The sequence below is a fragment of the Sinocyclocheilus grahami genome, unplaced genomic scaffold (assembly GCF_001515645.1).
Source record: "Sinocyclocheilus grahami isolate Dianchi unplaced genomic scaffold, SAMN03320097.WGS_v1.1 scaffold1120.1, whole genome shotgun sequence".
In the NCBI taxonomy this organism is placed as follows: domain Eukaryota; kingdom Metazoa; phylum Chordata; class Actinopteri; order Cypriniformes; family Cyprinidae; genus Sinocyclocheilus; species Sinocyclocheilus grahami.
In genome coordinates, this window is record NW_015506299.1 from 326,851 (window position 1) to 341,731 (window position 14,881).

Consider the following 14,881-nt stretch of genomic DNA (forward strand, 5'->3'; position numbering starts at 1 on the left):
GGTTGGGGTTCGGCATTGGTGCATTCGACTTCATGCAGCACTGCGCAGACCGATCGGCGGCTGACTTGAAGCAGTGCATGCTGGTTAGAAATTTAGTCCGACTTGAAGGACGCCGACGCCACGTCACTGTCACGTGTGGCTTCAAAGTACCGCGCTATCCTTTCGAGAGCAGCCGGCTGACTCAGCTGGTGCAGCTTTTTCAAAGTGACTGCAGGAGTGCTAATGATGACACAGCTGTTTCAGGATTGGCCAAATTCACCACATGCTAACAATGACGTGTGTTTCTAACATCTTCAAATCCAATACTGCTCTTAAATCTGTTTACTGTAGTCGCAATGTGATATTGAGTCACGTTTATCATGAAAGCATATATAACCCCACTTTATTCATTTTTAAATAGTATATATTTACGTTGAACTTTATTCTTGAACAGATGGTGCTGTGTTAAGCAGTATAAAAAAGTGTTTCTGTTGCTCATGAAAACGTTTCTGAAATGTCTGTGTATTTGACAAATATTGTATTTTATTCACTTCATCTGTGATAGTATGCAAACACCGCGTGAGCGTCACTAACGCTCGGGAGCAGAACGGGAACGGGAGCAGAAAGTGTCCGACTTGACGGCTCCGTTTTCAACTCCGCCCCTTACTGCAAGCGGCTACTCTCGTTGATCGCCGTCTGTAGCCGTGCTTCAAGTCGAACGCACCTTATATGTAAGATGGGAGGGGTTGGATCTGGATCCAACCACGCCCCCTGGATCTTGTGTTCTGCAGTGAGGACCATCTCTGCCCGTGGCCAGGGCGCGCGGCATAACCTAAAGATGATTTCTGTTGATTCACTGCGTGCAAAAATCAACGAAAGTAAACTAAATTAAAATTTTAAAATAAATCGATGGGTGTTTGACAAATATCTATCTCTCTAGTGTTCACGTGGCTCAGTGGTAGAGCATTGCCTTAGCAGTGCAAAAGGTCGTGGGTTCAATTCGCAGAGAACTCACATACTGGTAAAAAATGTATAGCCTCAATGCACTGTAAATCGCTTTGGATTAAAGCGTCTGCTAAATGCATTAATGAATTAATCTATCTATCATCTGTTGTAGTGAGTTTCTGTACAAGACTGCTCTCTAGTGGTCGTGTTCATTATATGACTGGCACATTTGCAGGCGTTTCAGAACCAGGAAATGTTTCAGTTCAGCGAAATCGAAACTAGACTGCTGTCGAACTGTTGTGAATGTCTCTCCACCTGTGAGTGCTTACAGTAAAATGGCAGAATCCAGTGTTTCTTTGGCTCAGGATCAGTTCAGCTGTTCAATCTGTCTGGATCTACTGAAGGATCCAGTGACAGTTCCCTGTGGACACAGTTACTGTATGAGCTGTATTACAGGCTGCTGGGATCAGGATGATCAGAAGGGAGTCTACAGCTGCCCTCAGTGCAGACAGACCTTCACTCCAAGACCTGTTTTAGGTAAAAACACCATACTGGCTGAAGTGGTGGAGAAAATCAAGAAGACAAAACTCCAAGCTGCTCATCCTGCTCAATGTTTCCCTGGATCTGGAAATGTGGAGTGTGACCTCTGTACTGGGGACAAAAACAAAGCCATCAAATCCTGTCTGGTGTGTCTGGAATCGTACTGTAAAAATCATCTTGAACGTCATGAAGAATTTCACTCTGGAAAGCGACACAAGTTGACTGATGCCAATGGACAACTGCAGGAGATGATCTGCCCTCAACATGATAAACTGCTGGAGATTTTCTGTCGTACTGATCAGCAGTGTATTTGTTATCTTTGCATGTTGGATGAACACAAAACCCATGAAACCGTATCAGCTGCAGCAGAGAGGACTGAGAAACAGGTATGAACTCAGAATGTATGCTACATAATGACTTCATAATAGCCTATCTCTACATAGTAAAAAGATCATTTTTAAAATAGTTCTCACTACAATCTCATGAGGCTTTAATTGTTTGTTGCATGCAGTAACATCTATCAGATTTATGGTTATTTGTTTTTCCTGCAGAGACAATTGGGTGAAATGCAGAGAAAATATCAGGAGAGAATCCAGGAAAGACAGAAGGAGCTTGAGGAGCTGAGAGAGGCTGTAGAGTCTCACAAGGTGTGTTCTGAGCAGAAGAAGAGCTGCTGGCTGCTGAAGAGCTGTTTCAGACTCAGTGTGGACTCTCCTCCAGTCAGTCAGTGAGGAGCCAGTGCTGGAGCTCTTTCAGTCCCACTGAAGCCCACTGTGGGGAACAGGCTGTGTGAGGTAGCAGTAAGAGCTGAGTGAATGGACTGATTCTAATGCTTCTCTCTGTGTGTCCTAACAGCGCTCTGCACAGGCAGCAGTGGAGGACAGTGAGAGGATCTTTACTGAGCTGATCCGCTCCATTGAGAGAAGCCGCTCTGAGGTGACACAGCTGATCAGAGATCAGGAAAAGGCTTCAATGAGTCGAGCTGAAGGACAACTGGAGCAACTGGAGCAGGAGATTGAAGATCTGAGGAGGAGAGATGCTGAGCTGGAGCAACTTTCACACACAGACAATCACATCCATTTCCTCCAGGTAACAGATCTGACAAACAGGACAGTGGTCTTCAGGAAGGGAAGAGCATGTTGTACAGAGATTGTGTTTTCTATCAAATGTTTCTGTCTTTAGCTGGTGTTTCTATTGTGTCATTGTGTCTGTATAGAGTTTCCAGTCTCTCTCTGTTCCTCCTGGATCTACAGACTCGCCCAACATAACTGTCTGTTCTCGTCTCTCTTTTGATGATGTTGGTGAATCTGTCACACATCTGAGAGAGAAACTGGAACATTTCTGCAGAGAGGAGATAGAAAAGATTCATGATAAAGGTAAAGCACTGATCATTCATTTACTCTCAGAAATAAGTGATGCATCACACAGTCTCATACAGCAGGCTGGAATAAAGTCTGGAATAAAGTCTTACTTAGTTTGAACACAAGTGTTTAGCATAAAATATAATCATGACCACAATTATAGACAGGTGAGCACAAAAGTAGACACATATTCAATTAATGGCACAGTAGTCTCTGTGAACAGTTTTCAGACGACACAGAAGAAATGTGTTTATGTAACGGAGGCCACTGGTAGGCTGTGCAGTAAACCTCACTCTCCTGGCCTCAAGACACTAGCACTAGCAACTGACGCTAGAGGCCGTGATCTTTAGTGTCCTTTTTGTTACCACCCCTGCCTCCCATGCCGACTGTTGATGGTTCGAGCTCCGCAGTCTGAGACAATGCATCATCTACTGTCGAAATACAAAATTGATTAAAATGTATGTATTAAACAACGTGTCTGTTGATTTCCATAGCAAAATATATTGAGATCATTCCCACCCCTGAATACAAGAGAAGGAACGAGTTTCTACAGTGTAAGTTCCTAAACAAGCAAGCACACACTCACAAAACACACTTCTTCACATATTGATCTTCAAGATTTGTCACAATGAAAATCTCATCATCTGATATCAATAGTCAGTCAAACGGTTTTCCATTCAATTTTGGTGCTATAAGTGATTGTCCTTTTGAATACTATACATAAAATGTCCCCACAAGTGACTGTGAGCTGATTGTTCAAACACTTCAGACTAAATTTGGGCGTGACTTTTGAGGCAGAAGTTTAGAGAAGCATGTGGCTAGTGTCTAGAAACAGTTTGCAAAACACCTAACAATGTTCACAGCACCTTGTTTCATTTTTATTGTTTTAACACAATTGATTTATGTTAATATTTTAAAATGAGATTTCTTATTTAGATGTAGATTGTGTTTTGTCTCCATCAGATTTTTTCCAGTTCAGAGTGGATTCAAACACGGTACATAAAAACCTCCGTCTGTCTAAGGGGAACAGAGTGATAAAATACACTTCTGAAAAACAGAGGTATCCTGATCATCCAGACAGATTTGACACTGTGGAGCAGGTGTTGTGTAGAGAGAGTGTGTATGGACGCTGTTACTGGGAGGTTGAGTGGAGTGGTGAGGTGGACATATCAGTGTCATTTAAGAGCATCAGCAGGAAGGAAAGGGGTGATTATAATGATGACAGTTGTGACCCATGTGAGTTTGGACGTGATGATCAGTCCTGGAGTTTGTTCTGCTCTGACTCTCGTTGCTCATTCTGGCATAATAACGAAGGGACTGAATTCCCTGTAGTCTCCAGCTCCTCTAGAATAGGAGTGTATGTGGATCACAGTGCAGGAACTCTGTCCTTCTACAGCGTCTCTGACACAATGACCCTCATTCACAGAGTCCACACCACATTCACTCAGCCTCTCTATGCGGGGTTTGCGATTTATGATGACTCAGTTGTGAAACTGTGTGAGATATAAAAATAGAGGATGCATACAGTATACTGTGCAAACAATATTGTCAAACAGCTTTAATCAATAAATCAATATACTACAGCTGAACTTATGTTATTAAAAACAAGTTCATTAAATATTATTAGAGCTGAAATATTTAATCAGATTGATTTATGTAAGGGATCATGTACATCCAGCCAGTTGTTATCTCATAATAAACCCTGACAGGGCGATCAGGACCCCGATGCGAAGCGGAGGGGTCTTGTATCGGCCTGAAGGGGTTTATTCTGAGATAACAACCGGCTGGATGTACATTATACCACTTATTACACGGCTAAAAAGATTTGTTTTTACCATATATGTTGAAATGAATGCTGAAGTATTCCATTGTAACACACGGTGGTTAAGTGTTTTCAGTCACAAGATGGCGCGAGGCAGTCAACGATAGTGGAGTGACTCATTAAGCATATAAGTAGTACTGGTCAAGATAACTCGTAGTATCCGGATGAGCGGTGTGTTATTCAATTTGGCGGTTGTTATCTGGGAATAACATACCACTGGATGGCGCGATTGACCAATCAGAATCAAGTATTCCACAGAGCCATGTAATAGCCTAATAATGGTTATAATAACCAATATGGCCTATTATCATTTGTGTAATAGACACTGTAAAATAAAATGTTTTCAGACAAGTTTGTTGCATTGTATTTCTTTCATCAAACAGGGAATGAGGTGAGAATGAGGTACCAATATTATTAGAGAGAAAAACAATCTGTTTTGATGAGAAGGAACTGAATAACTTGCTAGCATTGTTTAGCATGTAGCTAGCACGGCACATTTTTACATTATTTCACATTTTACTGGCATGATTCTAACATGCTTTAACACAATGCTAGCATGATTTATCATGTTGCAAACATGTTTCTAGTGAGTGACAGCATAATACTAGTGTTTTAACACACTCCTAGCATGATCCTAGCAAGTTTTAGCACTTTGGGTCTCACACTTATAAAGTTAATATGGTATAATGCATACCTTTAGTTACTGCAGTCTTACTACAAATACCACAGTTAAATTAGGGTTATTCTGTAAGAATATATGAGACAAAGCAGTACAGAGGCAAAATTCCCATGACAAAGTAATCATATTACATGTTAGCAACATGCTAAAACATATTAGAACATGCTAAAATGTGCTAGTAACATGCTGGAAACAATAAACATCAAACTTTAAACCTGGGGTTCTCAACTCTGGCTCTTGAGGTCCACTTTCCTGCAGTTTAGCTCCAACCCTAATCAAACACACCTGAACAAGCTATTCAACGTCTTCAGGATCACTGGAAAGTTACAGGCAAGTGAGTATGATCAAGGCTGAAGCTAAACTCTGCAGGAAAGTGGACCTCGAGGGCCAGAGTTACGCTGCTTTAAACTGTATTTTAAAATGTCAGATTAAGTAACATCAAAGTTTGTCCTGACAAACTTAACTTCTGTAGTTTCAATAAAGCTTAAATAGTTTTTATGGATGGATTAAAAGGATGGTTGATTGTTTTCCATGCATTTACAATTTTAATAATTAGTTTAAAAAAATTTGATGACTCTGTTTAACCTTTTAATGATGATTCATAATAATAAAAGAAGTCCATTATGTGTATATTCTCTTTAAGTGTATTCCATTCAATTGTAAGTGCCAAGAATAGTGAACTTCACAGAGTATTTCACCATCCAAGAGAGATTCCAATCCGAAGGAAGAGTACTTGATAAGTTTAAGGGGCACTGCAAATTTCACCAGGAACGAGAAACTGTACCATTAATTATATAAATGAACTTTGAACGGTGTTTATGATAATGTGAGGGAGCAAAGGTCACTCAAAAATTTCTTCATGTGACTTTAGTCTAACCATTCCTACCTTTAGTGTGGTTTATTACCATCTTCTTGCTCAGTCTTGAAGTAAAATTCAGCGGGCTTATGTTATGCTTTTCTTTGTTTTTTAAAACTTCTATTCCTATGTTCTAGGTTGTTGAGTTGCTGTATGTGTCTGTGTTTAGTAAAATGGCAGAATCCAATATTTCAGTGGCTCAGGATCAGTTAAGCTGTTCAATCTGTCTGGATCTACTGAAAGATGCAGTGGCCCTTACCTGTGGACACAGTTACTGTATGAGCTGTATTACAGGCTACTGGAATCAAAAGGGAGTCTACAGCTGCCCTCAGTGCAGACAGACCTTCACTCCAAGACCTGTTTTAGGTAAAAACACCATGCTGGCTGAACTGCTGGAGAAAATCAAGAAGACAAAACTCCCAAGCTGCTCGTCTTTCTCAATGTTTCGGTGGATCTGGAAATGTGGAGTGTGACGTGTGTACTGGGGACAAAAACAAAGCCGTTAAGTCCTGTCTGGTGTGTCTGGAATCTTACTGCCAAACCCATTTTGAACGTCATGAAGTATTTCACTCTGGAAAGCAACACAAAATGACTGATGCCAATGGACAACTGCAGGAGATGATCTGCCCTCAACATGATAAACTGCTGGAGATTTTCTGTCGTACTGATCAGCACTGTTTATATTACATGTGTATGGTGGATGAACACAAAGACCATGACACTGTATCAGCTGCAACAGAGTGGACTGAGAAACAGGTATGAACTCAGTTATGCTGAATAATAAATGTCTCTTGATAATCATATAATAGGCACAAAATTGAAGATAATTTAAAACAGTTTTTACTAGGGAAAGATAATGCAGTTTCTCTGCTTATTTTCTCTTTTTTTGAAACGGTTCTTTGTGACATTCTCTACAAGGACACTAATGAATTATATGTTGACTATATATTCTACAGAGACAACTGGAGGAGACACAGAGAACAAACCAGCTGAGAATCCAGGAAAGACAGAAGGAGCTTGAGGAGCTGAGAGAGGCTGTAGAGTCTCACAAGGTGAGTTTTGAGCAGAAGAACAGCTGCTGGCTGCTGAAGAGCTGTTTCAGACTCAGTGTGGACACTCCTCCAGTCAGTCAGTGAGGAGCTGGTGCTGGAGCTCTTTCAGTCCCACTGAAGCCCACTGTGGGGAACAGGCTGTGTGAGGTAGCAGTAAGAGCTGAGTGAATGGACTGATTCTAATGCTTCTCTCTCGGTGTCCTAACAGTGCTCTGCACAGGCAGCAGTGGAGGCAGTGAGAGGATCTTTACTGAGCTGATCCGCTCCATTGAGAGAAGCCGCTCTGAGGTGTCACAGCTGATCAGAGATCAGGAAAAGGCTGCAGTGAGTCGAGCTGAAGGAAAACTGGAGCAACTGGAGCAGGAGATTGAAAATCTGAGGAGGAGAGACGCTGAGCTGGAGCAACTTTCACACACAGACAATCACATCCATTTCCTCCAGGTAACAGAGATCTGACAAACAGGACAGTGGTCTTCAGGAAGGGAAGAGCATGTTGTACAGAGATTGTGTTTCTATCAAATGTTTTTGTGTCTTTAGCTGGTGTATCTCGTGTCTTTGTGTCTGTGTAGAGTTTCCAGTCTCTCTCTGTTCCTCCTGGATCTACAAACTCACCCAGCATCACTGTTAGTTCTATTCCAACTTTTGATGATGTTGAAAAATCTGTGTCTCATCTGAGAGAGAAACTGGAGCATTTCTGCAGAGAGGAGATAGAAATGTTATCTGGTAGAGTTAAGCTTTACTTTTCCTGACATATATTATATCATATAAAGTACAAAGAATGTATATGTAAATAAAAAAAAAATTATAATTACAATTAATATATATTTTTTGACAATATTTACTATAAAGTGTCTGTTGGTTTCCATAGTGAGAAACATCAACATCATTCCCATCTCTGAATCCGAGACCCGTGAGGAATTCCTCAAATGTAAGTCACTATAAGAGTACATGTACATAAAGAGACAGACTTTAATTCTTATTACATTTCGTCAATCAGACTGAACTGTGCTGAACTCCACACAACACTCTTGATTTACACGAGATACATTTATACTGTTAATTTAGTCAAATTTTTTGACCCAAATCAGGAATAATCACATAACCAGTTTAATTACTGGGTTAGTTGAATGTCCTGATCTGGTCACTTTTGTTAATCACCAGTGTTGGAAAGGTTACTTTGGAAATGTAATAGGTTACAGATTACAACTTACCTTATTTAAAATGTAATAGTAGTGTAACTTTTTCAGTTACTTTATTAAAGTAATGTAACTGGTGATTACTTTTTGATTACTTTTCTAAATTTCTAATGAATGTTTATTTGCAACTGTTAATCATTTTCAAACATTTAAACCATGCGTGCACGGTTAACCTTACAGTAGTGCTCAACACTGTTAGACTTTCAAAATCCTTCATCACTTGAATTAAGATGATCAAATTTGAACACATCCACCACAAAATCAGACTTTAGTACCGCCTTTTATTTTAAGATTGATCTGAAGTTCAATGCATATTTAAAATCATAAGAAATAGTTTACTGATACTGTTTTTGAAACCAAATCTTTGCATAACTACAGGAAACACTGCATCTAACAATGGTTTGGAAAAAAAATAGTTAATTAAAAAATTATAATAAATAAAAGCATATACATCAACTCAAATACAGTTATCTAAGAAGCATGTGTCCTATTCTGGAACTAAACTCCTGAAACATTGGTGTCTCTTTGTATATGATATGACGATAGTTTTCTCAAAATAAGTCAAATGCTCATGAAGTGACTTCAGGCTGGGAAATCTCGCACTCATACACCCACAACAAATTCTGAAACATGGACAACCCTATTTTTTGTATGGACCTCACATAAAAATGTTTAAATCCTTAGGTTGGGGACATGCAAAGTAATTAAAAGTTCTCTCCTGAACTGCACCTTCACTTCCATTTTTCTTTTCTATCTCTCTCATGACTTTAATACTCACGATTTAACAAAACTATACTTTCTAAATTGCCTATACATGTCAAAATTAGTACATCACCACAATATCTTTATGGAAAAATCCTAATACTAAACACGAGTCATGTTTTTCCCTTACAAAAATTAACCATGCTTTTATTATAGTAAAAGTACAGTAACCATGTTTTTTTTTTTTTGGCAAATGGATTACCATTTGTATTTATTTTTACTACAAATTTCATGGTTAAACTATGGTTGGTGTATCAAAAACCATGGTTCATTTGTGGTTACCATGGTTTGACAATAGTAACCATTGTCTTTGGATTTATAGTAAAATCATCGTTAATTTTCGTAAGGGTTGTGTTGTTGTCTGCCCTAGCTCCCCTAAACCTATTATAACATATGATTATTTGTCTGCTAAATTACTACTGTAACATTACAATAGATAATAATGATGTCCTTTATTCAGTATTTTGAGTGATGACTGATGAGCAATGGGCTGCTGCTGCTTAACTAAGTAAACAAAGACAAAACTACAATAGCATATTTACAGATGAAACTGACCTGCACTTGAAACCCTGAACAGTAGGCCTAGTTTTGCTTCTCTGCTTCACCTGTGCGCTTCCACAGTCCACTCATGCTCTCTCTCGCATTGATTACTCTGATCTGATCCAAACCGTTTGGCAGAGGCGCGAGCCGAAGCATTGCCAGTCACGACTAACCGATTCCAGATTTATTAGAGATTTAATTATCGAATGGCGAATTCGGAAATAATCGCTTTATGCTCCCCAACACTGTTAATCACTCACTGCTAGGTTCTGTTTTGGCAGAGACATGTTAATTTAAACGAACCTTTGGCAGCTTGTGATCGAGCTGCTAAAAAGAAAAGGAAAATAAATAGAAATGTGAATTGACTTTTCAATTCAAAAATATTTGACTAAATATAATTTCTGCTGGGCAACCCCAAACACTCACAGACACAACGAAGGGACTGAACTCCCTGTAGTCTCCAGCTCCTCTAGAATAGGAGTGTATGTGGATCACAGTGCAGGAACTCTGTCCTTCTACAGCGTCTCTGACACAATGAACCTCATTCACAGAGTCCACACCACATTCACTCAGCCTCTCTATCCTGGGTTTTGGGCTAATAAATATTTGAAAAGACTAATGTTTTTCTTTTCAAAAGTGACCCTCTGTGATCTCACAAGATGGTACAAACTTTCTACAAATAATATAGTGAGATGTTTCGTTTCTCTCCCATGCAGAGACAGTGCAGAAAGGGGACAATGAAATGAATTTAACAACATTAGTAATAAAGCAGCATACCTGATAAGACATAAGAGTATGTATATATGGTGTGAATTCGCCCTTTTTCGTTTCTGTAAGATGAATGTAAAGTGCAATGTAATTAGCATGTGCTTCCAGTTCACATCAGACCAAACTTGATAAAAATAATAATAATAAAAAATAATAAAATATACATGAAAAACAATGTCTTGTATATGATTTAGACGACAGATTTCAGTACAAAAGTAATAATAAAAAAAAATTGTAATTTGATTAATCAAAGCTCATTAGAAACCCACCTCTCCCATACAGACAGTTCAAAGACAGGAAATTAGGATCAACATTGCAGTCAGAAATTTAAAGGGGAAGGTGCACACACACACACACACACAATACTTTCTATACCTGTTACAGAGAGATATTTGCCAGATATCATAGCCATGTTTTGAATTTTGACATTTATTCTTATGTTTACTCAAAATATTATCAATACAATATTGATTTATTCACTGATTTTATTGATCACTTGCAATGATGCTTGTTATTTGTTATGTATGAAATGGTCTTTTAAATGGAAATAACTGCATTTAAATGAACTGTGTTAAATAACATCACATCACTTCCATTTGTGGCTGTCTACCAAATGCATAAATGTAACACATTTAAAGGGTCTGTCATTCACAAAGAAGAACATAAAAGGCTTCAAATACTTGATAATCTGGTGGGAAAAGAAGAGGATGAGCGTTACAATCGGTATAAACAACAGATTTTTATTTTAATATATATTATAGAATTATATAAATATCTTTACCTCTTGTAGTGAGTTTCTGAATAAGACTGCCATCTAGTGGTCGTGTTTATTTTATGACGCATGTTTTGCACACGTTTCAGAACCAGGAAATGTTTCAGTTCAGCGAAATCGAAACTAGACTGCTGTCGAACTGTTGTGAATGTCTCTCCACCTGTGAGTGCTTGCAGTAAAATGGCAGAATCCAGTGTTTCTTTGGCTCAGAATGAGTTCAGCTGTTCAATCTGTCTGGATCTACTGAAGGATCCAGTGACAGTTCCCTGTGGACACAGTTACTGTATGAGCTGTATTACAGGCTGCTGGAATCAGGATGATCAGAAGGGAGTCTACAGCTGCCCTCAGTGCAGACAGACCTTCACTCCAAGACCTGTTTTAGGTAAAAACACCATACTGGCTGAAGTGCTGGAGAAACTCAAGAAGACAAAACGCCAAGCTGCTCGTCCTGCTCAGTGTTCCACTGGATCTGGAAATGTGGAGTGTGACATCTGTACTGGGAGAAAATATAAAGCCATCAAATCCTGTCTGGTGTGTCTGGAATCTTACTGTAAAAATCATTTTAAACGTCATGAAGAATTTCACTCTGGAAAGCGACACAAGTTGACTGATGCCAATGGACAACTGCAGGAGATGATCTGCCCTCAACATGATAAACTGCTGGAGATTTTCTGTCGTACTGATCAGCAGTGTATTTGTTATATGTGTATGGTAGATGAACACAAAGACCACAACACTGTATCAGCTGCAGCAGAGAGGACGGAGAAACAGGTATGAACTCAGTTATGCTGAATAATAAATGTATCTTCATAATAACATAATAGGCACACAATTGAAGATAATTTTAAAACAGTTCTTACTAGAGACAGAACATTTATTTTCTCCGCTTATTTTCTCTTTTTTTGAAACTGTTCTTTGCGACATTATCTACAAGGACTAATGCATTGTATGTTGACTATATACTCTACAGAGACAACTGGAGGAGACACAGAGAACAAACCAGCTGAGAATCCAGGAAAGACAGAAGGAGCTTGAGGAGCTGAGAGAGGCTGTAGAGTCTCACAAGGTGAGTTTTGAGCAGAAGAACAGCTGCTGGCTGCTGAAGAGCTGTTTCAGACTCAGTGTGTTTCTATCAAATGTTTCTGTGTCTTTAGCTGGTGTTTCTCGTGTCTTTGTGTCTGTGTAGAGTTTCCAGTCTCTCTCTGTTCCTCCTGGATCTACAAACTCACCCAGCATCACTGTTAGTTCTATTCCAACTTTTGATGATGTTGAAAAGTCTGTGTCTCATCTGAGAGAGAAACTGAAGCATTTCTGCAGAGAGGAGATAGAAATGTTATCTGGTAGAGGTAAGCTTTACTTTTCCTGACATAATATATCATGTAGAAAAAATGCATATGCAAATAAAAAATGTTTTATAATTGCAATACATTTTTATTTGACTATATTTACTATAAAGTGTCTGTTGGTTTCCATAGTGAGAAACATCAACATCATTCCCATCTCTGAACCCGAGACCCGTGAGGAATTCCTCAAATGTAAGTCTCTATAAGAGTACATGTACATAAAGAGACAGACTTTAATTCTTATTACATTTCGTCAATCAGACTGAACTGTGCTGAACTCCACACAACACTCTTGATTAACACGAGATACATTTATACTGTTAATTTAGTCAAATTTTTAACCCAAATCAGGAATAATCACAATAACCAGTTTAATTACTGGGTTAGTTGAATGTCCTGATCTGGTCACTTCTGTTAATCACTCACTGCTAGGTTCTGTTTTGGCAGAGACATGTTAATTAAAACTAACCTTTGGCAGCTTGTGATCGAGCTGCTAAAAAGAAAAGGAAAATAAATAGAAATGTGAATTGACTTTTCAATCCAAAAATATTTGACTAACTATAATTTCTGCTGGTCAACTCCAAACACTCACAGACACACCAACATGTTATAATGTTGATAACAGTGAGGCAGATTTTGTGAACCTAAATGTAATAAACCTCTGGTGTTTTATTTTTTATGTTTGAAAGCCATGTATTACTTGATATATGCAGATAATGTGTTTTATCTTCATCAGATTGCCGTCAGCTCACTTTGGATCCAAATACAGTGAATAAAAACCTGGTATGGTCTGCAGAGAACAGAGTGATTGAATACAATCGTGAAGAACAGCTGTATCCAGATCATCCAGACAGATTTGATGGTTTTCCTCAGGTGTTGTGTAGAGAGAGTGTGTGTGGACGCTGTTACTGGGAGGTTGAGTGGAGTGGTTGGGTGGGTATATCAGTATCATATAAGAGCATCAGCAGGAAGGGATGGGGAAAGGAGAGTGAGTTTGGTTGTAATGATCAGTCCTGGTGTTTGTACTGCTCTGACTCCAGCTGCTCATTCTGGCACAATAACGGAAGGACTGCACTCCCTGTAGTCTCCAGCTCCTCTAGAATAGGAGTGTATGTGGATCACAGTGCAGGAACTCTGTCCTTCTACAGCGTCTCTGACACAATGACCCTCATTCACAGAGTCCACACCACATTCACTCAGCCTCTCTATGCTGGGTTTTGGGCTAACAAATATTTGAAAGGACTAATGTTTTTCTTTTCAAAAGCGACACTCTGTGATCTCACAATATAGATGGTACATACTTTCTATTCTCAAGATATCATAGCCATGTTTTGAATTTTGACATTTATTCGTATGTTTACCTCAAATATTATCAATGCAATATTAATTTATTTATTCACTGATTTTATTGATCACTTGCAATGATTCTTATTATTTGTTATGTATGAAATAGTCTTTTAAATGGAAATAACTGCATTTAAATTAACGGTGTTAAATAACATCACATCATATCCATTTGTGGCTGTCATAATCTTATTCTCTTGATTCCAGCAATTTCTAGAAATCCCTTGCATAAACAAATGACCTCTAATTATCATTATTAAAACAGAGGGAGTGCACACCATTTTACTTAATGGAATTTAAACTTGAATTAAAGATTATTTGTAACATTACTTTTATTGAGTGAGAATGAGAATCTGCAAGGTCAGTCTCAATTTTTAAGCACTGGCCTACATACAAACCCTGAGCACTACAGAACCTTAAACCCTCAACTTATTTATATATCTATATATATATTTATATAAATATATATATAGATATATATACACACTGTAGCGAATTTAGCTCACAACAGGAAATATGAATAATTAACCATAACTAGTTATAATTAACTATTCATATTTTAGATCCGCTGTAGATATTTAGCTGACCACTCAGGGTCAACTGTCTTGTCAATTCTAAGAACGTTAATTTCCTGGTTAAGGGAAATAACTTTCTTACTGTACAATTCTACAAAAGTTTGTAGCGTAAATCTGCATGATTAGTGACTCCGGTTATGAGCAAACAATGAACACGTCAAGCGTGATACAAGTAAAGTTTTATTAACTACATAAACACTTAAACTAGTCCAACATACTACATAAACACATAAACTGGTCTAACATACACATACACACACACACACACATACAGTTGGTATAGGAAAGGGTTAAAGTTTAACTCAGCACAGAAAGAGGCATAAAGAATGAATTTTATGGAAAACTTT

At 38.5% G+C, this 14,881-nt stretch overlaps 2 protein-coding genes and 1 pseudogene across 2 annotated transcripts; all 3 read left to right on the top strand.

The window, feature by feature from the left end:
- Window positions 1-1,203: 1,203 nt before the first annotated feature.
- On the top strand, window positions 1,204-4,904 carry LOC107566987 (tripartite motif-containing protein 16-like). The gene is made up of 6 exons (XM_016252568.1): window positions 1,204-1,850; window positions 2,016-2,111; window positions 2,320-2,553; window positions 2,681-2,840; window positions 3,320-3,379; window positions 3,789-4,904. The coding sequence occupies exons 1-6, from the start codon at window positions 1,260-1,262 to the stop codon at window positions 4,331-4,333; spliced, it is 1,686 nt and encodes a 561-aa protein (XP_016108054.1). The 5' UTR covers window positions 1,204-1,259; the 3' UTR covers window positions 4,334-4,904.
- Window positions 4,905-6,355: 1,451 nt separating this feature from the next.
- Window positions 6,356-14,417, top strand: LOC107566997 (tripartite motif-containing protein 16-like protein; annotated as a pseudogene).
- LOC107566993 (E3 ubiquitin/ISG15 ligase TRIM25-like) lies at window positions 11,379-12,049 on the top strand. The gene has a single exon (XM_016252576.1). It carries the CDS (start codon window positions 11,453-11,455, stop codon window positions 12,047-12,049), a length of 597 nt encoding a protein of 198 aa, XP_016108062.1. The 5' UTR covers window positions 11,379-11,452.
- Window positions 14,418-14,881: the final 464 nt, after the last annotated feature.